The following is a 26,873-nucleotide window of genomic DNA, read 5'->3' on the forward strand; positions in this document are numbered from 1 at the left end:
CTGCAAATTGGTGTGCCCTAACCTACAGCAGCCAATCAGAATTAGCTTGAGGCAATAAAATCAGGACAGTTGGGGGGTATGGTGTGGGAGCTGCTTCCAAGTAGGGGTACCACTTCTGAGCGTGTGTGTGTGTGTGGGGGGGGAGGGGGGGGGGGCAACTGGGGCTTCCCCAGGGCTTGTACCTGCCCTCCTGCCCACCTGAGGACTAATTACATCTATGGATCTTTCAATGGAATCATATATGAGCTTTATAAAGATTTGCATGTCATACATGGATAAATATATTAGCTAAGGTTTCATTTAACATTGCCTTGCAGCCTGAACACATAGTTGCCAACTGTCCCTAATGTCCAAGGACAGTCCCAGGTTTTAAAAATGTTATCTGTGAAAATGTATTGATCAATTAATCTCTATAATTTTGTATATTATATGCAATTCTCACAATCTATCCTTATTCTCTGAACTTTCAAAGCTATTGGTTATTTCAAATGGAAAGCATAAAATCATGTTATGTGAACATAATGACAGGAGTTGTAGTACAACAAGATCCACATCGTAATAAAAGTGACATACTAGTCCTTGGAAATGTTGGAATGGTGGCAACTATGTAATCAGTAAGCAAATAATGAGAGTACTTAGTGACATCTCACATTCTCTTCTTATATCCAATAATGTTGGACGGCCAACACATAAAGTGATTGTACCAAGGACAGCCATCATTGTCACCCAATATTTTTCCAGACAGGGCAGTCTTGTCTTTTATTCCCGTCTATGATATTTTTACAATTCATCTTTAGGTGCAGGAGGCTCCGGTAGTTGTGCCGGTGCTGGAGCCGGTATAGGTGCCGCGTCTTCTAATCCATACTGTTGCCGTAATTCTTTCCTTAGCTTATGCTTCCTCTTCTTCTCCTCCTTTTCCATTTCATCCATTTTTGCAAACTCTTGTTCTAACTTTTTCCATCTTTGCTTCTTTTCATCCTTCGCGTCCCTCTCCTCGTCCTGTATTGTCTTTATCTTCATCTCTGGTTCCTGGGGGAGATGACAAGACAGAATCATGAGACGTCAGCGTGAGAAGCGGTTTAGGCTTCGTGCAAAAGTATGAAAAACAATATGGGTAAAATATATTATATAGAAAGAAACAGGTAGAACAATGTCACACAAAGAATGTGTCAGATTTTTAGGCTGGATTGGGAATAACCTGGGCCCACAAATTGAGAAGTGTGTGACGCAAAATGTGGGCCTGACTCAGTAAGGATGGTAAGTCCCGTTGTGTGACGCATTTTGCGTGAACTCGCTCTGCGCATGCTCAGTAACCGACTTTACGTCAGTGAACTCAAGTGCAGACAATTCATCTATGAACGCAAACTACTCTTCTGACTGCCTACAATTTGAAGGCTGGAGCGTGGAGGGAGAGGACGTAAGCACGTAGGGAACGTACAGTAAGGGCGTGCCAAGGTCGTGCTTCAGCACATCCGTTCGATTCAAGCTCTGGGCATCACTACGTGATTTTTAGTCTTAAGACTTAAACCAGATACAGGGCAGGTGTAAGTGCCGATCGATAGTGATGATGGACGCATGTGCATGCCAGAAAATGTGTTTTTAATTAACAGTAACTGTAAAAATGCGTTTTATGTACAGTAGACATCAATATGCTGAAAAAATGCATTTAATGTGGAAAAAAAATTGGATTATAGTATTAAGAGATGTGGATTTTTTTCTCTGTGCGTCCTGATGGGACTTTATATTATACATATGCATTGTATGTATCCTGCAGTGTGTTGTGTCTGTCTGCATATTGCAAGTGCCATATAGTCAGAGCGCACTTATACCTGTATTCAAATGGAAACGTTTCTTGAGTTCCGCTTGTACTTGAATACGGGGACACGGGCGTGCAATTTACAGATGATTTTAAAAAAACGCAAATTGCATTGATTTTGTATGGGCACATAATAAACATTGATTATTAGATTGTGTATTCCTTGATGAATCAGACCCAGGGCTAGATTTACTAAGCTGCGGGTTTAAAAAAGTGGGAATGTTGCCTATAGCAACCAATCAGATTCTAGCTGTCATTTATTTAGTACTTTCTACAAAATGACAACTAGAATCTGATTGGTTGCTATAGGCAACATCCCCACTTTTTCAAACCCGCAGCTTAGTAATTCTAGCCCCCAGTGTAATTATAGCATAAAATTAAGTTTAAAACATTAAAATAAAGTGGATTATAGTGACGGATACTGCAGTCAGTACCAATTGGAGCACATGATACTATCAACTACAGCCCTGTGTGAGGACTGCATGTCCTAGTGGGTTCTGTGAAATCAACTAGACTAGTGGTGCCCAAACTGAGTGACGAGACATGGGGACAATATGAGTGGGGAGGGGGGGGGGTGCAAGAGTGAAATAGATTTCAGAGAGGCCCCAGAAAGGAACACATTGCAATCTGTAACCAAGGTAGGTGTGATGTGTGTGGTGATTGTGAGTGTGGTAGGTGGGGGTAGATTTCGGGGGAGGGGGGGGGGGGCTCTTGGGTTATATATTGCACTGGGTTCCATGACTCTCTAACCACACTGCTAACCAGAGAATACCATAAAAGCTAGTAACAATTTCCAAATAATCTTATTTCCCTATCACCAGCATGCTTTTTGATATGCATAGTACTTTGTGTCAGCAAACAGATTAAAATGTGACTACATTTTTTTTGACAGTGGGAAATACTGAGCTATGGGCCACCCCTGATTTATGAGGTATTTCCTGTCATGAATTCCTATTGGAATAATACTCTGCATTCTCACAAACATTGGTTCAGCCTATTGTATTGGGGCAGCACAGTAGCTTAGTGGTTAGCACTTTGTGGTAACCGTGGCTTAGTGGTTAGCACTTCTGCCACAGCGCTGGGGTCATGAGTTAAATTCTCAACCATGGCCTTATTTGTATTATTTATGCATTTTAAACTGTTATAAACAGTTAACCATGGGCTGAATTGGATTTAAATTATTTTTCTTTATGTTATAGTGATGAAATGAGGTGGTGAAAGATTATGGAAAGCTATGGCAGTTGTAGGGGGTTTGTGTGGCACCGAAAAACGTGTTTCAAAGGGCAAAAATTTAAATCTGGGCCTAACAGGGTTATTTAAAAACATGGTGTAAACATTTTAGTATCAATGTGTAAAGACAAACAGAAACCAATACGATAATGGCTATTTTGTCCTTCTGTGGCTCCTATCAGATAAGACTAATGAAAGCTAACTTCTGATTGGTTGTTATGAATGATGTCACCGTTGTGCTGGTTGTATATAGGTCTGGAAAACTTGAATAACATCATGAACCTCTGGCTTCTTACCCTGGTCTCACCCCATGTCTCCATTCCGATTTTCTCAGCTAAAGATTCATCGTTCGTGATCAGAAAGTTATCAAAAATTGTACCAGATTTCACCTAAAAAAAATAAAGTAATTAGGATTCTGATTAAAGTTCAAGCCAGTGGCTGGTCACTAGTGAGGGGTCTGTGTCTAGCTACAACCAGGGTCGCATGGAATTGTAAATACTATTTGCATTTTTGTAAGTACAGCTACAAATTCTACAGTCATGGGCAAAAGTTTTGAGAATGACACAAATATTATTGTTCACAAAGTCTGCTGCCTCAGTTTTTATGATGGCAATTTGCATATAATCCAGAATGTCATGGAGAGTGATCAGATGAATTGCAATTAATTTCAAAGTCCCTCTTTGCCATGACAATGAACTTTATCCCAGAAACAACATTTCCACTGCATTTCAGCCCTGCCACAAAAGGACCAACTGACATCAGGTCAGTGATTCATTCGTTAACACAGGTGAGAGTGTTGACGAGGACAAGGCTGGAGATCACTCTGTCATGCTGATTGAGTTAGAATAACAGTCTGGAAGCTTTAAAAGGATTGTGGTGCTTGAAATCATTGTTCTTCCTCTGTTAACCATGGTTAACTGCAAGTAAACACATCATTGCTTTGCACAAAAAGGGCTTCACAGGCATGGATATTGCTGCTAGTAAGATTGCACCTAAATCAACTATTTATTGCATCATCAAGAACTTTAGGGTGCCCAAGAACGTCCACAAAGCGCCAGGACCGTCTCCTAAAATTGATTCAGCTACGGGATCGGAGCACCACTAGTGCAGAGCTTGCTCAGGAATGGTAGCAGGCAGGTGTGAGTGCATCTGCATGCACAGTGAGGCGAAGACTTTTGAAGGATGGCCTGGTGTCAAGAAGGCCAGCAAATAAGCCACTTCTCTCCAGGAAAAACATAAGGGACAGACTGATATTCTGCAAAAGGTAAAGGGATTGGACTACTGATGACTGGGGTAAAGTCATTTTCTCTGATGAATCCCCTTTCAGATTGTTTGGTGCACCTGGAAAAACGCTTTTCCGGAGAAGTAAAAGTTGAACGCTACTATCAGTCCTGTGTCATGCCAACAGTAAAGCGTCCTGAGACCATTCATGTGTGGGGTTGCTTCTCAGGCAAGGGAGTGGGCTCACTCACAATTTTGCCTAAGAACACAGCCATGAATAAAGAATGGTACCAAAACATCCTCCAAGAACAGTTTGGTGCTGAACAATGCCTTTTCCAGCATGATGGAGCACCTTGCCATAATGTAAAAGTGATAACTAAGTGGCTCGTGGATCAAACCATCTAAATTTGAGTCCATGGCCAGGAAACTCCCCAGGCCTTAATCCCATTAAGAACTTGTGGTCAATCCACAAGAGGCGGGTGGACAAACAAAAACCCACAAATTCTGACAAACTCCAAACATTGATTAGACAACAATGGCCGGCCATCAGTCAGTATGTGGCCCAGAAGTTGATTGACAGCATGCCAGGGCGAATTGCTGAGGTCTTAAAAAAAAAAAGGTCAACACTGCAAATATTGACTCTTTGCATAAACTTAATGTAATTGTCAATAAAAGCTTAAGACACTTATGAAATGCTTGTAATTTTACTTCAGTATACCATAGCAACATCTGACAAAAAAGGTCTAAAAACACTGAAGCAGAAAACTTTGTGAAAGCCAATATTTGTGTCATTCTCAAAACTTTTAGCCATGAGTGTATAACTATTCCCAGCGCTAGCTGCGACTCATTATGACTACAAGAAACACAAACATGAGTATGGGGTCATTCTGGCACAGTGAAAACCAACTGCCAGACTGGTGGAAAGGTGGCAAAAAAAAGTGTCCTCCCCTCGCTCCTATAGAAACATCTTCTGTACTGAAAAGAACTGGACTTCTCCAGAGTCACCCGGAATAGTGACATCTGGGTTATAAATTATGTTAAACACAAGAATGGCAACTTTACAGACCTGTGGTACATGTTTAATTACCAAGATGTCCATACGACCCCTGACCATTATACCTAAATTGTGTAAAAAGAGCACACACAGTTTCAAAGAGCAAGCTTTAACTGAATTAATTAAAACATCTTTGTTAAAAAAAAAATCAATAAAAAGAAACATCTTGTTTTCTTCTATCGGACGGTGCTTCTCCTATCTAGCAAAGCCTGTGTCCTTACTCTCCTGTCTTGATCAAACATGATTCAAAGGAAGATAAAACAAAATAAATCCTATTAAAATGACCACCAAACATACACTAGCATCAACTGACACTAAATTAATTATTTTGGTCTTTACCTGTTTGTTCGGGGGAAGGTAGCTTTTTTTTTAATCTCCCTTAAAACTATATTGGAGTAAAGCTCGAGAGTGAGGACAGGGATGTAGGGGTGACCAGACAAATGTCCAAAATTAAGGGGGAGGCACTGTCTGCAGGGGCTGGCTAGGGGGCATCTGCCCTCTGGGCCAGACCCATAATGCATTTTGTTTCCTTTGAAATGTTCCTAATAGGCTGCTGAGATGAGTCTTGCCCCCAGGCTAAAATTCGCCAGTCAGCCCCTGACATCATTATACCTAAAATCACCCCACAAGATGTCACTGGATACAACATAACTTTGCAGAACAGTCCATCGTGGCACAGGTCATCACATAGCAGGATATTTACAATATACCAATATTTGGATATAAATATTAGGAAGTAGCATGTGATGTGGACTTTCATTCCTTTGATTGAGAGTAACTGCCAGAGCACATATTGCCCAAATTTTGGAAGATGAAAAATTACCAGCACCCATCAATAGTAATGTAAGGACCAACTAACGCTTGCTACTGACTCCAGCTACGCCTTAGAACTTAAATACTCTAAAGTGTTCTTTAACCATCATACCAATAGTGGTCTATACGCTGAACAGATAAAATATGAGCTGGTACAAACTACCAAAGGAATCGTGGACAACAGTAACATGGATCTATAGTTCTCCTAGATAACTTGTATTATTTTTAAACTTCCTGAGTAGTATTATTTTGGGAATAAAATATTGTTGTTGTTTATTTTTAACTCAGTGGCTTTTTCAAAAGCTGGAACTGGCAGCCTGGAGTGAGTACCTTTGTGTAAGGAGGGAAAAGCTACCACTCCAGAATTTTGGCCAACCATAACAAGTAATAGCTTGCAGCTGGGAGAAGATGATAAAGAGTTGGATCATGGTAAATGGTGTATTTATCTTCAGCTATGTGTTTGTATACAGAGTTCAAGGACTAAATGTTGTTTAGCAAAAACCAGACAGCCAAATGGTTTATTTGTATGATTTGTATTTTAATAATCCCTAGACATTGGTCCGTTTGCCTGCTCATGTGGTCTTCTATCTACCCCAGGATACAGCAAAGCAGTTGGACTTTTCACACACAAGATGTGTCCTAGTGCTATTGTGCTCACTTACTTTTACATTTACACTGATGTTTTACACTCACCTGCCAGAGGTCTAGACCTATAACCCCAAGATCATCATATCTATATAGGGTTGTGTCTGGGACATAATCTGGGTTATCAATGAATGGTTGAACCCACACCCCGTTATAGTTTGGGTTATCGATTATTCTAGGTATCCAAATTCCCTGTTGAATGAAATAGAATGTAACATAAATACATGGTTTAGATGACAGTATTGTCAGATAGTACTGTGCAGACCGACTTTGCATGCCAAACTAAGAGGCTGAGATTATTATGAGACAAGCATATATACATATATATATATATATATATATATATATATATATATATATATATATATATATATATATATTGCACTGATATATATATATAACATTGCACTGACAGTGCTGCCCAGTTTGGCTATACATTGATTATGAGTACAAATTCAGAGGTGGGGGCGATCACAGATTTAAAAGTGTTACTATGGAAGAATTTTATCCTTGCTTTTTGAAAGGGTTCCCCCCTAAATCTATAAATAACAAATAATTTGGCTTGATTTATTCAGTCCCATGGATGGTCAGAGGGGGCGGGAATTTAAATTAGTGTTCAACCAGAGTAAAGAGTCAGGCTTACAAAAGTAAATTTAATTTGTAATACTGATGGCTGGAGTATGAGAAGACACAAGCTGCTCACTAGTACGCATGACGTTGGTAGTACATACATATTATCTAACTTTAGGTGGTGATCCCCTTTAATATCTGACCAAATCAGAGCACTACAATAGTTTTGCTGTCTTATAAATACATATATTTTTTTAAATAATTCTCTAGTTGTTAAACTAGTAGCAGCATCTACAGGTAAAGGGCATTACAGTATCAAATCCATTGGCATAATACTTTTGTGTATAGTAGGAAAAACTAAATTTTTTAGAACATTTTTATTAAAGTTTTTCAGAAAATATTACAAACTGCTATAAATGTGTTAACTAGCTTAAAGCAGCAATTAAAAAAAAATGTGTGTATTTTTATTTAACATAAATCACTGTGGTAGGCTATAAGAAGAATGTTGGAATTTACCATTTTCCCTTTGTTTCTTTTCCACACAGTCATAGTAATCATTATGATTCTGCACTCCCATGGCAACCACAGTCATATGGCACATGATCTAGTGAGCAGAGAGGCTTTGGAACGCCCCTCTGATTCCTGTCTGCACCATGATACTCCTTCTATCCCCTCTGCCATCATGTGACATACTAAGAGCTGTGAGACTATTTCTGTGTAGCAGGCTGACTGACTGCTTCTGGCAGGCATTTTTGTTTGCCAACTAGACCGTTTTTGAAAAGGAGATAATGATTTGTAAGAGGACAGCTCAGATTCATGCTAAAAATATACTTAACTTGTTATTTATAGAAAGAAAATCTATATGAGATTGCTGCTTTAAAATACTTATCGTTGTACTTCCAGATTTGTAATTGATTATTTAATATTATAGCAATTATATATTTAAGAAAAAAGTAATTGCTTTTTTTTCCACTTAAACACACACACATGTAATTACTAGTAGTTGTCTGAGCAAGGCTAGAACAATGAATTGCAACGATAATAACTAACTTGTAGTTAATAACGGTCTGGTTACATTATAAAGCAGCTTTTACATTCTAGAGTAAATCTCATTATCTAATTTTCTGGGATAATTATCTTGTCACTGTGTGTTGAACAGAGGACTTGCAACATAAAGCGATTTAATGTGTTATATTGCTACAGTTCAGTGTCACGTATCCAACCACAGCTTCCATTGAGATTTTAAAACTGATTGTCTACATGGGAGGAATTCAATTGTCCGCGTTACGGGTAAAAGTAACACGGGCTGCGCATTATTACCGTTATTACGGTACTTTCAACGCCAGCTTTTTGCTCACAGCTCCCTCAGCGGCGAGCAGAAAGCCGGGTTAAAATTACCATAATAATGGTAATAACTTTAATGCCGCGCTAATTCGGGGGGGAATTGAATTCCCCCTAGAGATCACTCTTGTATAGTCCACCCATAATGAGATTCTAGGTAAATACTGGTTCCCACAAAGTCTCCATCTGTTTACATAAACACCAGGGGCCTGATTCATTAAGGATCTTAACTTAAGAAACTTCTTATTTCAGTCTCCTGGACAAAACCATGTTACAATGCAAGGGGTGCAAATGAGTATTCTGTTTTGCACATAAGTTAAATACTGACTGTTTTTTCATGTAGCACACAAATACTTGATAGCTTATTTGCACACTGAAATTTAAAGTTGATATTTGTGTGCTACATGAAAAAACACTCAGTATTTAACTTATGTGCAATACAGAATACTCATTTGCACCCCTTCATTGTAACATGGTTTTGTCCAGGAGACTGAAATAAGAAGTTTCTTAAGTTAAGATCCTTAATGAATCAGGCCCCAGATATGTAAAATTGTTCTTTAATAAAAAAAAAAAAAGTTTTTACTTACTTGTGCCTAACAGAGCGGAAATTCTCCAACAGGTATTAATGGAGCTGGGGCAAATTTTGGATACTCTACATCAGTGTTGAACAAATCCATTCCTCAAGGGCCACTGAGATCACTTGAATGGTGAAGCAGTGCATGTTCTCAATGTCTCCACTTGGAATCACAAGTGACATGATTAATATCAACTGTGGATATTTTAAATTAATTGGTACATCTGGGGGTATATTTGCTAAACTGCGGGTTTGAAAAAGTGGAGATGTTGCCTATAGCAACCAATCAGATTCTAGTTGTCATTTTGTAGAATGTACTAAATAAATGACAACTAGAATCTGATTGGTTGCTATAGGCAACATCTCCACTTTTTCAAACCCGCAGTTTAGCAAATATACCCCCTGGTTATACCATAGCCGGAGGTATGGAAAACATGCAACTTTAGCGGTACCTGAGGACTGAATTTGAGTACCTCTGCTCTGCATGGTGTTAGGGACCAGCATGCCATATTTTAATTATTTATTTTTTCTTACAAACAGATCTCAATCTGTCTTTACTTTCACATGTTGTCAGTACACTCTGTATATACCAAGTATCGTGACCAGGGCCGTCTTAACATCATTATAGGCCCCCGGGTAAAGCAGTGCACTGGGGCCCTACTTACACAACCACTCAAAGGAATAAAAATGAAAGTTATCAATAAAATTAACCTTATACTTATTGGTACCTCTAACAAAATCAGTGTTTGAACATTAAAAAAAAAAAAAAAGAAAAAACTGCTGTATAGCAGAGATCAATCCACACAAATGTCTGGACAATATAACATGAGCTTTAAAGATGAAAAACAAGAAATTCAATATAAGCTGATAAGTTATGTAATTGGTATGTATTATGCATTTAGCACCGACAGGAGAGAACTAAAGTACAATATGTGTTTTGTTTTTCTGCAGCTAAGCTGAAAACAAATAAAATCCAAATTGTTAAAAATCTGGAAGTATTTTTGTGGGTCATATAATGCATTCATTTTTTCATAGTTTCGATGAACCAACACTTCAACTAAAGCTCTGCAGATTTAAGAGGTTCCTGTCAATCATATCGCAGACTGATATTCAATGCAGTACTTGTTGAATACTGAGCAGACAAGAGGGGCGACCTGCCAGTCAGTGTGCTGTGCATTGTGGGGAATAAATGATGTTCAATCTGGAAATTGAGGTGTCCACTAAGCCAGTTGTTAAACAAAGACTGGTCCATGTTACAAGAAGATTGCTGCTGTGTAGAAAGCCATACTTTGTTCTGATCATTGTCTATGTTCTTTGGAATGTGATTCATCTGTGTCACCCACACAAACCAGTTACTCTCCAAGGCTCTGACTAACATGCAGAGAGTGCCACAGTTCCCAATTAGAGGGATACAAACTCACGTAGAATTAAATCATCCAGACCAAGTCCACCCACTGCATTGTCCTTCACACCACTTAGATGGTAAGCTCGTTTGGGAAGTGACGTCTTTACCTCCTGTTCCATTATATTGTATGTAACTTGTTTGTATTATGATCGCTCAATGTACAGAGCTGTGTAATATGTTGGTGCTTTATAAACCAAGGATAATATAATAATCTCTTAATACATGATGTTGTTGTGTTTTCAATACATCCATGGACAATAGTCCAGGCCATTGTTGTGTGTTCTCATTTTCTGTATAATGAATAACATGGAAGTAGAATAAATTAACTTATTATATTGTTGCTGTGCCTATCACAAACTACAGCAGGGGTCCCAGAATCTGTTTTAGGGGTCTTACAAATGACCGATATACAATAAATTGTATTGTGAAGTACACAATATATGACAATAATGGCACACCGATACATGTTGTAGCGCTAACAGAAAGGTTCAGACGCACTGGTGTACAGCTTGGCATGCAAATATTTATTTCAATAGCAGCTTAATGTTCTTGACAATTTAATTGCATAGTTTGGCAACTATGGTAGGTAACATACCTTGTACTTTGGATTCGGAATCATGGGAGGTTCCCACTCCCCATCCATACTAGAGTCCCAGTCATGAGGCTGTTTTGACTCTGGATCTATCATAAACTCGTTCTCTTCCCAGTCCTACAAAACATATACAGGGTTATAAGGGATATGTGTAATGGATGATTTTTTGGAACGTTGAAACTTGCGCCAAAGTTGGGTTTTAAAGTTTAAAAAAGTCTTTTGTCTTCTCTGCAAGGAGATGATCCGTTCCTGTCAATCGTTAGGCAACATTAGCAGACCTTAGGATATGGACATGCGTACTACGTCAGGCTGGGTACACACTGCAGAATTTCCCGACCAATGTATTATCTACAACGATTTTACCTATGACCTGAAGTTCTGATCAGTGGGTCAAATCATGCATACACACTATACACATTCTAAATGATTTTTGCACAATCTAGCATCCGGGCTGTGTTTTTTTTTTTGTCTGTTATAACCTCGTCTCAAAAGATTGTGATTCTGTAACACTGAAGCGATATATGTCCTCCCGCTAGCAATATGCTAAATAAATTAAAATAAAGCACATTATTCCCATTTGATTGACATTTTGACACCGCACCACGTAGAGACAACATCATAAATTTAAATATACGCACCCAGAAAGGAGTCCCTGTTTGAGGAACTTTCGGCAGTTGGTCGAGCAATTGGTTGTGATTTTGTACACACTGCAGGATCGGAACGATGTTGGAACGAGATTTATAGTTCAAATGAAAACGACGATCGGTACTTTGGAACGACTATCGTTCATCGTTTAAGTGTACACACTAATGCAATATTGGCCCGAACGGTCGTTTATCGCTCGATTGACCCAATAGTCGGCTGAAAACACTGTAGTGTGTACCCAACCTTACATCAATCTGGTATGTGATTAACTGTTTAAAGCTCAATAAAAAGATTTTATTATACCATGGAAGCACCCTGTTTCTCTTCTATTTCCAATATATCTATTTAGTCACATACTTATTTGCACGCACAATTATTACATATAAAATTTCAGTATTTCATGTCTTAAAGCACACTAAAAGATATGGTATTTCCTTAGATAATAAAATAGAATCTTCTGTCTTCCCTTACTTCTGGCCGAGGGTCACTGGGATCCTCTATCTTCTCTCGTTCGTCCCAGTCTGCTGGCTTTGTTGCATTTAAGTCTTGAATTCTGCGGGGTAGTAAGAAATCCCAGTTATCCTCAAGGGTCCCGGTCCCGTTTGCCACCACCTCGTTGTCGATCTTCACTGCGTATGTGTTGTTTGGACGAATCACCAGGGTGTATAAATGGGTGAGTTCATCATGCTGTTAAAACAGAAAGAATAAGCTATCTAGAACGACGTTCTTATAATGGGCTTACTGAAACACAATTATAATTCCTCTTGTGGTTTAACCCCAGGCTAAGGAGGTGTAAATTTATTAAAACTATGCTACTCAGCGGCCATTAGGTAAAATTGACCGACATTAAAAATCGAGCTTTGAAAAATGCATTTAAAAACGATGTGCCTGACTCATTAAGGAAAGTTAAGTAAAAAAAATTGAGTAAGTAGTCTCCTGGACAAAACCAATGTTACAATGCAAGGGGTGCAAATTAGTTTTCTATTTTGCACATAAGTTAAACACTGTCTTTTTTTCATGTAGCACACAAATACGTGATAGCTTATTTGTACACTGAAATTTAAAGTTGATATTTGTGTGCTACATGAAAAAAACAGACAGTATTTAACTTATGTGCAAAATAGAAAACTAATTTGCACCCCTTGCATTGTAACATGGTTTTGTCCAGGAGACTACTTACTCAATTTTGTTACTTAACTTCCCTTAATGAATCCGGTCCGATATGTTTTTAACAGAAAACTTTGCTGTTAAGTTTTTTGCATTGACAATACTCTACAAAAGTCCACGTGATCTCTAGCTGTACTAAGTCTGTGGTTCAGTAGTGTTAAGTAAAATTCTTTTACTAAGAACTGCTGGATATTCAGGGAATATAAACATTTGAATGGTATCAATTCATTTACAATATCTATATTAAATGTGATAACACTTCCTGGTCACATGACTCCGGAGCAATGATCAATAGACAGTGAAGCACGGTACCTTGCACTTTATATCCTTGTTTATTAAATGGGATTTCTCCTTATAATTCAGTATAACATGGACTTTTTCATGGATTGTGCCACATATGTCAGGCCCTGAAATTATTTGGAAAGAAAAAGTGAATGTTTTTTTTTAACTGAATTACTGTTAATGAATGAATGAAAAAAAAAAAGTGAACAACATAAAACATGTAAATATTTATATAAAACTCTGTTGACATTTATTCATGAAAGTGACAGATAGGTAACATATTGTATGTTTCATACCGCCCAATACTGAGACATTAGGACAAAATAAGCCCCTCCCCCTATCCACCCAAACCCCACCCAAATCCTCCCTAAAATACCCACTTTTGTGTGAAACTCCACTAATATTCATGAAAGCTCCGGCATTTAGAGGTCAGAGAATTGAGACAGTTGGGAAGTATGATATTGACTTAGATATAAATAGATGCAAGAATTGTTCACATTTTACAATGAACAATTCATCATCATCATCACCATTTATTTATATAGCGCCACTAATTCCGCAGCGATGTACAGAGAACTCACTCACATCAGTCCCTGCCCCATTGGAGCTTACAATCGAAATTCCCTAACACACACACACAGACAGACAGACAGAGAGAGAGACTAGAGCCAATTTTGACAGCAGCCAATTAACCTACCAGTATGTTTTTGGAGTGTGGGAGGAAACCGGAGCACCCGGGGGAAACCCACGCAAACACAGGGAGAACACACAAACTTCACACAGATAAGGCCATGGTCGGGAATTGAACTCATGACCCCAGCACTGTGAGGCAGAAGTGCTAAACACTAAGCCACCGTGCTGCCCGTATCCAATTAGATAATTTATCAATTATGGTGCACATGTTGTGATCGCATTTTAAAAAAAAAAAAAATTGTTTTTTTTACAATCAGATAAAGAAGGAATGATGATTTCACACATTATAGTACTGCCAGACTTTTGTTGCATGATAAGGACATATCCGGGAGACATCCGCATTTTGGGGAGTCCTTCCGGTATAGCAGGCCACTTCTCTTTCCTGTAAAGTGGGGGGTACCTTGATGTGATTCGCAAAGAGGATGCGATATGCTGTATGAGGATCCTACTTGTGTCATCATGGACCAGCCCCCCACTGCGTAATGAGGCACACTTGTATATTGTGCATTGGGGGACAGGGCTATTATAATGCGAATAGCGTCATTATCCCTCGCACTTGCCCTTTGACCCTCCCTTATGGGATCACCCAGAGGGGGCATCCAAAAAGTATGACTGTACTACTGTTACCGCCACACTCTTTGACTTGATAACAAATCGATTGAAAACAATCAGATCCTAAGACTAGATTTTCACATGTATGGCCAGCATTACAATCTCAGGATTAGGTGAATGATGATGAAAAGTGACTAATTATGCTGAGAGCAAAGAAAGATATAAGGATTTCATCTGATTGTCCAGACTGTAATGTGATTAGTATAGGCTAGAAAAGTATAAATCTGTTTTAGTATCATGTACCTCTCTAAACAGAGCTACACTAGTCACATGTCTCTCTGGAGATGACCTGCTTACCCAGAATCCTCTCTGAGTAGAGCTGCATTAACCTACGTATACCTCCTAAGGCCTATCTGATAAGTGCATATTGCATCAGTGTTGCTATATTCTGTAGTATGTTCTGCATGCAGAAACTGGAGGACTTACCAAACATGATACAATATTCAGATTCCCCATTTATCTGCTCTTGGTTTATGTCCGCAGGATATAACTTCACGTAGCCTCCACCACAGTCGATTGCCTGCTCATGTTTGACAGTGAATTGTATAACCAATGTCTGATTGTCATTGCTGATGGGCTCAAATCGAGCAGACAGAGCATAGTATTTCCAGCTTTCGGTGGTCTGTATACCTGGAGTAACGTCATTGGGAATTAACAACATCAACATTACCAACAAGAAGCATAGGGAAGGTAACTTTATTCCACCATAAATCCACACAGTCTATTCCCCAATGAAGCAAACATTGAGTGATAGTCTGTATTTATATAGTATAAAATATGTGTATTTAATATAAAATATGTTTCTTGCATATAATATTTCCCCCCCTAAGATGTCAGTCGCTATAACTAGGAACTTTTCTAGATAACTTCAAGGGCTTAAGACGGCGTCAACAGAGAATTTCCTGAATAATGTTCTGTCCCAACCAGGATCAGGACCCGATTTATTGATAATACATTTAAATGAGGCACAATCAGTAAATCATTCTAGCTGCCATTGGCTGTGTACACATGACCCCATGGGCATCACTTACTACCTCTACACAGCAGACCATGGATGTCACAACCTATTAATAATAATAATAATAATAATAAATGGAAGACAATACACTACATTGTGGATATATTAACTTCTATTCATACACAGGTGTGTTTGACTCCACAATCTTCCTGCACCAGGGTGAAAGGAGCTCACATCATACTCTATGCTCCTGGAGGACCAAGCTCTTCCCACTAGTTAACTCTCTAGGGTACATTTATCAAGCTGCAGGTTTGAAAAAGTGAAGATGTTGCCTACAGCAACCAATCAGATTCTAGTTACCATTTATTTAGCACAAAATGACAGCTAGAATCTGATTGGTTGCTATTGGCAACATCTCCACCTTTTCAAACCCGCAGCTTGATACATTTACCCCTCAGTCTGCTCCCTAAGGCTTGCCTCCATTCCCCTCCTCACCTCATTACACTGTCACATGCAGTCCTGTCCTCATTATACTAAATGTTCAGAGTGTGAAATGGTAAATATAAAGTTCGGAGCTGTGGACCTTCTGAGAAGATCTTGGACACCTGCGCTGTTTGTGGTGTTTGACGGCTTCAAGCAGGAGCCTCTGTAATCTTAACCTACCTTACAAATCTGTTACTTCATTGAAAGGAGGTGTCCCGTTTTGGACAACCCCCCTCTCTTTAAGTAATATCCCCAATTAGTGGTTCAGCAGGGGCTGCACCTGTTACTAGTTTGCACAGTCACGGGAGGAGGAACTCTAGTACGTCACAGTCATTGATAGCATTCTGTGCTGTGAACATGACGTACTGTATGTTATTTATATGGCACCTGACTGGATTGGCCATGGGTGCTGTCTTTTCACGTGCTGCTCAACATACCCCAGATCTTAGGTTTGAATTACCTGCCCAGACTTATCTACTACGATGAGAGCAGTTTGCTTCTCCTTCTGGAATTAAAATGTATAAACAGCATATTCCCAAGGGAGGAAGCCCCTGTTAAAGTACTAATGACACCGAGGTTCTATGGAATAAGAAGGGTTTGTCCAAAAATGTACAATCCCTTTGAGAACATGTGAAAGTCAATGTTGACCTTAATATACTTGTCAATTAATGTCTTAAAAAAACAGGACAACAAAATCCTTGGGAGGTGAGTGTGTTGCTGAGAGTTTAACATGTTAGCCCTTAGCTTAGAACAGTAAGTGCTCACCTTTATCTTTTTCTGGATCACCGAAGAACGACCCAGCAGACAGCCGCCACTTGCCATAGTCAGATTTGTTTTTTGATTCAACCCATCTTTTCTGCCATTCATCTGGAAACAACATTAAGTGACATCAGGGAAGGATGAGGAGTTAGCAGAGTACATACAGTGGTTATGAGTAGTTGGAGTAGAGATGCCACAAATGTTTGGTTGGCTGTGGAACATGTAATAGCATCAGCAACAATGAGCTATGTTAGATGAGGTAGTGAATACACCCTAGTGTTGCCGGATAATGAGCAGGATATACCTGGCAGATGGGACAAAAGTCCTGGATGTCGGGGCGGTGTGACAGTCCCCTAAAATCAGGACGGTCACATCTAAATTGGGACATTTGGGTGGCATGATTAATAGCCACCAATAATGAAGTTGCATTCACAATTAGCATGTATGTGCAGCTTCTGGTGGTGTAGTGTGGTTGGAATGAGGATAGACAGTGAACGTTGGAGATATGAAACTGAAAGCTGTGGTTGCAGCTGCAGAGATCACCAAAGGAGGAGCTTGGTCGCCCATCGTCCGATCTGTTCATCAGAGCGCCCAGATAAAGTGGTGAAGCAGTAATCCTGCACAGATTAGGGCACCTCAGCTCTGGTAGAGCCTCAGGGAGCAGGACACCCTCAGTGCTGTAATCTGAGCCTGGGTGGTATGCTAAATCACTGAGCCCCACTTTACTTAACTACAATGAATCAATAATAGGCCACAACTGTTACAGAACTGGGTGCAATGGTACCTTTTAAATCCCAAAATACTTTTATATACAATGCGCCCCTCAAGAGTTTCCAAGAACCATATGTGAATTCTTTGGGGGGAATTCAATTCAGACGCCCTCAACGCGGCGTTAATTCTATTACCGTTAATATGGTAATTTTAACCCTGATTTCTGCTCGTGGCTCCCTGAGCTGCAAGCAAAAACCAGCATTTAAGAGTACTGTATTAGCGGTAATAGTGCACACTATTACCGTAATATCGGTACTAGTGCGCAGGCCGCGTTACTTTCGGCAGTAACGTGGCCAATTGAATTCCCTCCTTGAAAACTATAATGTTGCACATCACTGGTATACATTGGTATCACATAAGACATTATACAGAGGAAAGGATATAAAAAGTGTATTGCGTGTGAAGTGGAGTCAACAATAGGATACTTAACATAATACATGTATAAATATATATGTTTTTCTGCTCACCTAAACACTTTTTACACATGTTACTAAAAGCAATTTACAAATCATTCTATTGTTTTAATGTAATACTAGATGGCAAAATGAACATTTATTACTAAAAAGCAGCTTTGTTGCAGTCGTGATAACAAAGGTGGAAGACTAAACATAACCTCTTACCCCCATCTTCAAACTGTTCTCGAAAATATATAATGGGGTCTGCAGACACAACCAGAACAGTAGCTGCCAAAAGCAAACACCACCTCATGTCTGAAAGTTAAAGTTCTAGATTCCAGTTGCCAAACAATGGTGCTGTTAGGAGACACAAGAGATTGGGATCAAAGTGTACTCAACACCTCCACACAGTGGAGGCAGCCATTTTGTGCCTCATGACTTAGTATTGTCGCTATTTCTTATTGACTATTGGTCCTGCCAACAAAATGGCTGCCTCCATTCAAATGGAAAAGTACACATATATGTTAAATAACTTTCCCTGTTGTTTCACACAAGGTTCTCGTTACTCATATAATAATGCAACACCCTTAAATACATGGTATAGTGTCATTTATAGCTTGTATGAGGGAGATAATAGGGGTGTTTCATGGTTATGATGGTAATTTTGCATGAAATAGGTTCAGAGAGAAATATACATTATTGAAAGTCTAATCAAAAGGTCTTCCATTTCTATTTTTTGTATTGCATTATTTTTTTTTTATTTTCTATTTCAGCATAGAAAATTTTATTTCTTTACTCATTGTTGTTTTAATATGTGATATGTAACTTTATTAGTATGACAGGTAACATCATTTGTTCTGCTGAGTTAGAAAGAAGATTCACTCACAGTCACTAATAGAACAGTGCCACCCAATGGCCATAGCATTATGGGAAATGATCATTTGCTTGGCTTTACTAAAATTGTGAATGAAGCGTTTATCTCATTATGCCTCTGTGTCTATTCCACAATAAGAAAGGAAAATCTTATCTATGCAGGTCCCATTAAGATGAGCTAGCAATTCCCTGCTACTGAGAGCCAAGGAAGACAATTAATATTTACAAATATGTATGTAAAGGTTTGTAAACCATAATAGGACTCGAGATATAAGGTATGTAGCTAAGTATCAGCTATTGCAATTTGTTATCAACCATTTTAGGTTCTAAAAGACTTAATCCAGTGTCCTTCAATAGGCAGGAAGTCTGGTCTGCAGGGCAAACAATTCTTCAACCCCCCCCTTCAACCTTATCTTAAATATCTCCAGTTATAACACCTGTAATGTTTACATATATATTTGAAAATTGTACCACTGACTTTTTAAAAACAAAAATAAAGAATTTAAGCTTATTGGGCAATTAAATTGGAGACTAGGCAAATCTTAATTTTGCAAGTATTTCTAAATCTGTGGGCCTAAGTCCACCACTTTCCTCCCTTCTGAACTGACCTATCTTAAAATAAGTTTAGTAGTCTACACTAGTCTACACTTTAAGGCTATAGATTTTAAGCTTGCGAATCCGATTTCTCTGTTTGTTTAGTAAATATACCTGGGCGGTATATTTACTAAACTGCGGGTTTGAAAAAGTGGAGATGTTGCCAATAGCAACCAATCAGATTCTAGCTGTCATCTATTTAGTACATTCTACAAAATGACAGCTAGAATCTGGTTGGTTGCTATTGGCAACATCTCCACTTTTCCAAACTCGCAGTTTAGTAAATATACCCCTCAGTCTTGTTTTATTATTGTATATGTTCAATGTTGTAAAGTGTTGTGGACTATGCTGGTGCTATTTAAATAAATGATAATAAATAAATACTAAGCATAATTATTTTACTACATCATACAAGGATGTACTAAATTATTCTAGATAGAAGATAATACATACTGCACTTTAGAGAGGAAATACATACAATATAAGGATGCACACGTATTATAAAGAGAAGAGCACACACTGCATGGAGACTAATTGTAGTCTTAGATACTATATTTTCTAATTAGCCACTATATAGACAAAAGAAGATATGCACAATTTACGAGGTAAAGCACACTATTTAAGAGGCAATCTGTATTAGAGAGAGGAACTACATATAGCTTTGCTAGACAAGGAGGGGCACTGTGTAGAAAAAGATGCATAATGCTCTAAGTTATACACACTATGCAAATAGTAATATACACTATACATGAAGAAATATGCATTGTATGGTGTACTATACATAGAAAAGTGCAGGCCACATAGAGCAATGCATTACAGACGGAGACATGAGACAAATTAAGGGACAGATGAACAATATGTGAAGAGAAGATGAACACTAACTGAGAGTATATAATTAGATGTACAGTATGTAGAGAGATGTATAAACAAAGATGGGTAGTGCACAAAGAAGTGGAGAAAGTGAGAGATGTACAGAGAAAATATAATAAATGATAAGGACTACTTACCTGTATAGATGTACCAGAGAACTGAGAAGGTAACAGGTTGTCTATAACTGCAGATAGATGCTACTCCTCAAACTACTTCTCAAACAGATGTCTCATTGCTATTGGTCGGGTGGGGCTCCAAGCAGCCAATCAGAGCAGACCACATGCTTGGAGGAAAAGATGTGATGAAGAGAGGAAGATGAGATACATACAGTATATTGGATATTTTGTAACAAGTCCATGTTCATCTTTATACTGTATGACACTGTATTATTTGGTGTAAAAACTTAGCAATAACTCAGTTGTCAGTTATTACCAATATTTTGGTAGACAGAATGAGATTATATATAAATGTTTATATATACATTGTATACTTTTTTAGAAACATATTTTGCAATATGAAATACCACCACACTAAAATGCAGACCTAGGCAATCTGTGGCTCTCTGGTTATTGTTCAACAACAAGTCTTCAACACACGTGGGAGAGCCACAGTTTGCCCTAAACTCTACATACAATTTACAATTATTATTAATATTCTCTGATTTGCGAGGACCAGGTTAGGGACACTCTGTAATTGTTATTAGTGTATGGACACTATAAAGCAGGCCTGTCCAACCTGCGGCCCTCCAGGTGTTGTGAAACTATAAGCCCCAGCATGCTTTGCCAGTAGACAACCTGTTGATAGCTGGAAGGGCATGCTGGGACTTGTAGTTTCATAAACATCTGGAGGGCCGCAGGTTGTACATGCCTGCTATAAAGCAATCCTAGGTAAATTGTGGCTCTCCAGTTGCTGTGGAACTACAAGTCCCAGAATACATTGCCATTCACAAGGACTAGAGAGTTCATGGTTACAGAAGGGATGTTTTATTATAATATAAACTACAGACAGCTGCATGTAATATTTTATTATAACTTGGACATAAAGCCTCATAGCCCGCCGCAGACAACACGGCAGCTGTCATCTCTCAGTGGATAATCTCAGCATCTCATTACAACGCAGCATCCAAGCGTCGCCTAGCAACCGCCTGGACCATTTCCTAACGTCCTCGACACGCCCAACTTCCCAACTGACCGCTCCCTCTTGGCGAATTGACCACGCCCACTCTCGTGGTTACGCATGACGCACGCCAGGACGTCTGTTGTTATTCCACGATCGATCCCAAGATGGCGTCTATTATGGAGGGTCCTCTGAGTAAATGGACGAATGTGATGAAGGGCTGGCAGTATCGGTGGTTTGTGTTAGACTCTAACGCCGGGCTGCTCTCCTACTACACGGTGAGAATACGCGGCTGGGGTAGAGTAGTTTTCATGCAACTCCGGTCTCGCTGTTAGGTGGGAGAGACCACGGGTTATAGTCGCGGAGCTGTCAGGTGCCAGCCAATCAGATTGCGGATAAGTTGAGGCTGCAGCCAATCATCGCTCTCCTCCTCCGTGTTCTAGCCAATAAGTGCGAAGACAGGCGCGAGCCTCAGTCTATTGTGTCCCTCTGGCCGCACCCAATAAATGTGGAGGCGCCGCCCAACTATGGCCAACATGGCTCTGCCGGTCCCATAGTTCACTACTGTAACAAAGGTGCATGTAACATAGTCATACAAGTCTGTGGGTCATCATCTGTCTGTACTTTGTACACACTTTGAGGGCAACTTTACTTTTGTTAGGTTATTTTCCTACTTTAAATCAAATTCCAACACTCGCCACAACAGCTCTTGGTCCCTGTTTATGAAATACATTAACTCCTAGAGACAGTAATACTTGTATGGAAACCTATATGGACAAGTGACTATAGTGGTTCTGTTTTTTTACACACTTATATTAAGCAGAATGTTTTGTGGGAATTGATAAAATCATTGCATGTAATAGTTGTTTAGTTTGAAGTTTGCAGTTTGTGTAATTTTTAACTAAACTACAACTCTTTGGGGCATATTCAATTCTCGGCGGAAACGCAGAGAATCTCGCGGTCCGCGCACGATTACCATTATTACGGTAATCGTGCGCGGAAAAAAGTTAATACGGTAATTTACTCAGGGAGCTGCGAGCTGAAATCCAGTGAGAGATTACCGCATTAATGGTATTAGTTTTTCCGTGGCGGAACCCGTCGACAATTGAATATGCCCCTTTAAGTTTTATTTTTCTTTTATATATTTTCTAAGTTAAGGGCTTATAATATACTTGCCAACTTTTCCTCGTAGGGTTCAGGGAGATCCCGGGGGAGGTGTGTGGGGGTGGGGCTTGGTGAATCGCATCATTTTAGCAACGCCCCCTAAACGTTTTGTCACAATTTTGGACAATTACAACAGGTGGTGGGGCTAAGATGGTGCGATATTTGTATCATTAAGCCCCACCGCCTCCACTTATCTATTGCGGGGACAAGAACCGGGAGGTTGCCCTGCAAATGCAGAACAGAAATGCGGGAGTCTCCCGGACATGCTGGGAGAGAAGACAACTATAAGTTAAAGAAAAGCAGCTAATGAATCTCTAGAGACTGAAGTGTCTTTTACATTTATGTCTCCATTACTGAAGTGATGTTGTCTTACCTGTCAGTCTTTGATTAAATCTTGGTCTTCATGAAAATGGCCACCTCCATAGGCATCAATACATGGACATAGGACACAATTTCTGAACTGTCGTTATGCCACAGATGGCGAAGCCAACCACGTCTTGTACTGGCTCAGCATCAGGGAGAATGCCAGACTCTTCAGGGAGTGAGGGAGATCACCCCTATTTCAGGGAGTCTCAGGGAGAGTTGGCAATTATGGCTTATAATAATGTGGACTAAGCAACATATGAATGACATGAAATCAAGCAAAGACATGGTCAAATCTGTGGTACCCTAAACAATTCTCTACCTGTCAGTATTCTTTTTTTTAAAAAAAAATCACAACAGATTTTAATTTGTGTGTTCCTGTTAAGTTGGTGTAGGGCATACTTGCCAACTCTCCCGGAATGTCCGGGAGACTCCCGCATTTTGTGAGAGTCTCCCGGACTCCCGGGCGAGTGTGGCAATCTCCCGAATTCTGCCCACTTCACTAGGAAGTGCCCCACTTCCTAGTGAAGTGGGCAGAATTAGATCCCAAACGCCGCGATTCCCGGTGAATCGCGGCGTTTGGCCCCGCCCCCGCTGTCAAATGACGCAATTTGCGTCATGACGTCACAGGGGGCGGGGCCGAAATGACGCGATTTCGGCCACCCCGCCCCTTCACGCCCCCCTCCACTGGCTGGCTCCCGGAAGGGAGCTGAAGAAAGTAGGTAAGTATGGTGTAGGGGTGTTGTCCGTAAGTGGACAATTGGTATTTTTTTTGTCCATTATGGAATCTTGAGATATCTTCCCAAGTTGACATAAAGTGGCATTAGATTACTTTGGTGTCAAGGTGATGGATAGAGTTTAAAGATTGTGGTCTGTTTTGTACTTGAATTAATTGAAGTGGTTACAAATATTTTAGTATCTTTGATATTCTGTAGTAATGTAACACGTTGCAGTTCCATTCAGTCCCAAAGTATATGTACAAACCTGCATGTCACTGTTTGCTGTGGCATACGTGTCTCAATGATAAGTTTGCACTGAGGTGCAGTGGAAAAAAAAAATGTAGTCAGACTGGAATAACATAGGTTTTAAAAAAAAACAGATTGAAGGTTTGTTGGAAAAACAAAACAAAAACTTTCTTATGCAGCATTACATTTTTTAAACCATGCATCATTTCTTGTAACATTGTAGCAGGTTTTTTTGGTATGTGCTAAACTCCCCTGTATTGTACTTTTTACGTATGAAATATAAATGGTAAAGCGCTGTTTTATCTTGGTCTGACTTTCTCCCAGCTTTGTTAAAAAGTGTGAGGATCAGCAAATGACACATGAGACAGTTTGTTAGAAGTGCTGATCTAGGCTGATAGCATGAGTAGTTATTTCCTTTCAAAATGTGCAGTCCTTATCCTGTTTATTGAAGCCTTGTTCTCCTGCAAAGTGATGTAATACAATACCCGATGTCCATGTTTTATAGTAAATGGCATTGTACACTCTGGGTAAACCAGTAGTGTTTTATCAACTATGCATTTTGCTGCGTGCACCACATTGCAGGCACTGATAGGATGCTTAGCTTGTGAGGGAAACTAAAACGGTGTAAAGCCCATAGCAGAAAACTTAAGCTGGGTACACACTACAGGAAAATTGTAATGATCCAATATTTTTAGCAAATTTACCAGCAACTATATATAAAAAAAAAAAGCCTTGATCAGCATGATCATTCCTGTGTCCACACTATTGAATGTTTGACACAATTTACCTTCAGATCTGTGCTCTTCATCTCTCATAACCATCAACTGAAAAGATGGTGACTCTGCACACTCCATAGATCTCTATGGACAGTGCCAGTCCTGTGTGCATACACACTGCAGAATTGGAAAGACATTGTTCCATTGTTGAACAAGATTTTTAGTTCAGTTTAAAAAATCTCGTTCAACGGTACAATGTGCTTTGGAACGATAATCGTTCATTGTTGCAGGAAATACACTAATGTGATGTCTGGCCAAGCGGTCGCTAAAAGATCTTAATATGTGTAGTTTGGAGCAGAGAAAGGAACTGGGGGACATGATAGAAATGTTAAATTATATCAAAGGTTTTTACAAGGTACAGGAACGAAACATTCTTCAAAGGAAGCGAAGTATTAGAATATGAGGACATGCTCTGAAACTGGAGGGAAGTAGGTTCAGGGGAAATCTGAGAAAAACTTACTTTACAGAAAGGGTAGTGGATAAGTGGAATAGCCTCCCATCAGATGTGGTAGAGGCTAATACAGTAGAGCAATTTAAACATGCTTGGGATAGACATAAGGATATGTTTCTATGATTATAGAGCTTATTAATCTCTATGGTAAATGAGTCATCTATGCTCACTGAAGATCTGGACTTGATAAATAGTTTATATTAGATTTCCAGTTTCTAGTCCATTCCCGATAAAAGCAGACCTATTTCAAGTTTTTTGTTGAATGGCAGATCTACTTCATCTTGTATTGCTTTGGGGTCTTGAAGAAACTAGTCTGGGTTGTAGTGCTTTAGGTATCAGAAATGCTCTATTAGGATTGGTGGATTCACATACAGGCAAATTCCAGTAATATCACAGGCTTGCATTGCCATTAGAGCTTTTTGTCCTTTCCTTTTTGAAATTGCTTGAATAGCTGTATCTCTTGCTGTTTTGATGGGGGCATGTGTCTATTAACAGCTAGTAAAGTTACTAATTGACATCAGTTCATAGCAAAGACTGTGTATTACTGAGCTGACTATTATACATTAAATAACTGGAGTGTTTCTGCATGGCTAAGTATGTCAACTATGCTCTTTTTCACTTCCCTGCAGCAGATTGCCCTGTTAGGAGGGAGGGGATTCTCTAACTAAGCAGGTAAAGTTTGAGTGACATCTGTCCAGAAATGCACTACATGCATTGGTTGACATATACACAGTGACAGGGCCAGTGATGTCACAGAATCAGCTTTTTGACTATTATCTATTCCATACTTGCCTACTTTTGGCAAGTTGTATCCGGGAGAGGGGCGTGTCGCAGGGTCGGAGCCAAAAATGACGCGATTCACCGCAAATCGCATCATTTTAGCCCCGCTATTGCGGGATGCGGGAGACTTGCCAGCTCTCCCAGGAGTCCGTGAGCCCGACCCGAATTTCGGGAGTCTCTCGGACATTCCGGGAGATTTGGCAAGTATTATCTATTCCCATGAGGACACTGTCCTAAAGATTTGAGGAGTTACAGCTTTCTGTAATGAAATGGGGAAGTAATAATTTACTTTTTAACAAAGCAAGAAATTAATGTCAGAGTAACCATAAAAAATGTATTTTACCCCCTTCTTGTTTTGTTTTAGATGCTTAGCTGTCTTTGTAAAAGGTTCCTATCTATTGTGAATTAAAATATATATAAATAAATATTTTGCAATTGGTTATTCTATAGCAATGTTCCTGACATGTAGACTTCCCCTTGTTTCAAAATAAGATGATTTCTGAGTTAAAATAGAAACTCTAGTGTAATATTTCTAACTTTTTTTTGCCTTAAACCTGTTGGGTCTGATTCATTAAGGAAAGTAAAGCAAAAATGAGTTTTCTCCTGGACAAAACCATGTTAGTGCAAGGGGTGCAGATTAGTTTATTATTTTGTACATAAGTTAAATGCTGTTTTTTTCATGTAGAACATAAATACTTGATACCTTTATTTGTACACTGAAATTTAAAGTGGATCTAGGACATGCCCTACCCCAACTATAAATTTGTCCCCACATTTTACCTCCCCTCTAATGCTACATGGTTTTGCCAAGGTGCAAAGTTACACATTTTTCCTTTCCTTTCTTTAATGAATCAAGTCCAAGGTATTTTGTTATTTTAAGCTTGTTATGTGTTCT

The 26,873-nt window shown here is 39.3% G+C and overlaps 2 protein-coding genes across 6 annotated transcripts in view; one reads left to right on the forward strand and one right to left on the reverse strand.

Moving 5' to 3' along the window:
• Nucleotides 1-716: 716 nt before the first annotated feature.
• Nucleotides 717-21,624, reverse strand: LOC142099020 (calreticulin-like). The gene is made up of 11 exons (XM_075182080.1): nt 21,555-21,624; nt 20,501-20,646; nt 18,252-18,383; nt 16,867-16,968; nt 15,087-15,290; nt 13,386-13,480; nt 12,378-12,593; nt 11,265-11,378; nt 6,828-6,971; nt 3,343-3,435; nt 717-1,029 (listed from the first exon to the last, which is right to left on the reverse strand). The coding sequence occupies exons 3-11, from the start codon at nt 18,337-18,339 to the stop codon at nt 781-783; spliced, it is 1,305 nt and encodes a 434-aa protein (XP_075038181.1). The 5' UTR covers nt 18,340-18,383; nt 20,501-20,646; nt 21,555-21,624; the 3' UTR covers nt 717-780.
• Nucleotides 21,625-21,636: 12 nt separating this feature from the next.
• Nucleotides 21,637-26,873, forward strand: part of OSBPL9 (oxysterol binding protein like 9) — a 95,929-nt gene continuing 90,692 nt past the window's right edge. For 4 of the 5 annotated variants that reach the window (XM_075182071.1, XM_075182072.1, XM_075182073.1 and 1 more), the window contains exon 1: nt 21,643-21,757. In XM_075182071.1, coding sequence (XP_075038172.1) covers nt 21,647-21,757 — 111 coding nt within the window. In that variant the 5' untranslated portion in view covers nt 21,643-21,646. Of the gene's footprint in view, nt 21,758-26,873 lie in introns of all 5 variants that reach the window. The other variant, XM_075182075.1, reaches the window with a different exon arrangement.

The sequence above is a fragment of the Mixophyes fleayi genome, chromosome 8 (genome assembly GCF_038048845.1).
Source record: "Mixophyes fleayi isolate aMixFle1 chromosome 8, aMixFle1.hap1, whole genome shotgun sequence".
Lineage (NCBI taxonomy): Eukaryota > Metazoa > Chordata > Amphibia > Anura > Limnodynastidae > Mixophyes > Mixophyes fleayi.

Bases quoted from the DNA above. Each gene is read 5' to 3' on its own strand.
- LOC142099020 (XM_075182080.1), bottom strand. From the start codon at position 18,339: ATGAGGTGGTGTTTGCTTTTGGCAGCTACTGTTCTGGTTGTGTCTGCA. The intron at 15,291-16,866 runs GTGAGCACTTAC...ACGTTACTCCAG, and splicing joins TGATCCAGAAAAAGATAAAG to GTATACAGACCACCGAAAGC. The intron at 6,972-11,264 runs GTATGTTACCTA...TTCATTCAACAG, and splicing joins TTCCGAATCCAAAGTACAAG to GGAATTTGGATACCTAGAAT.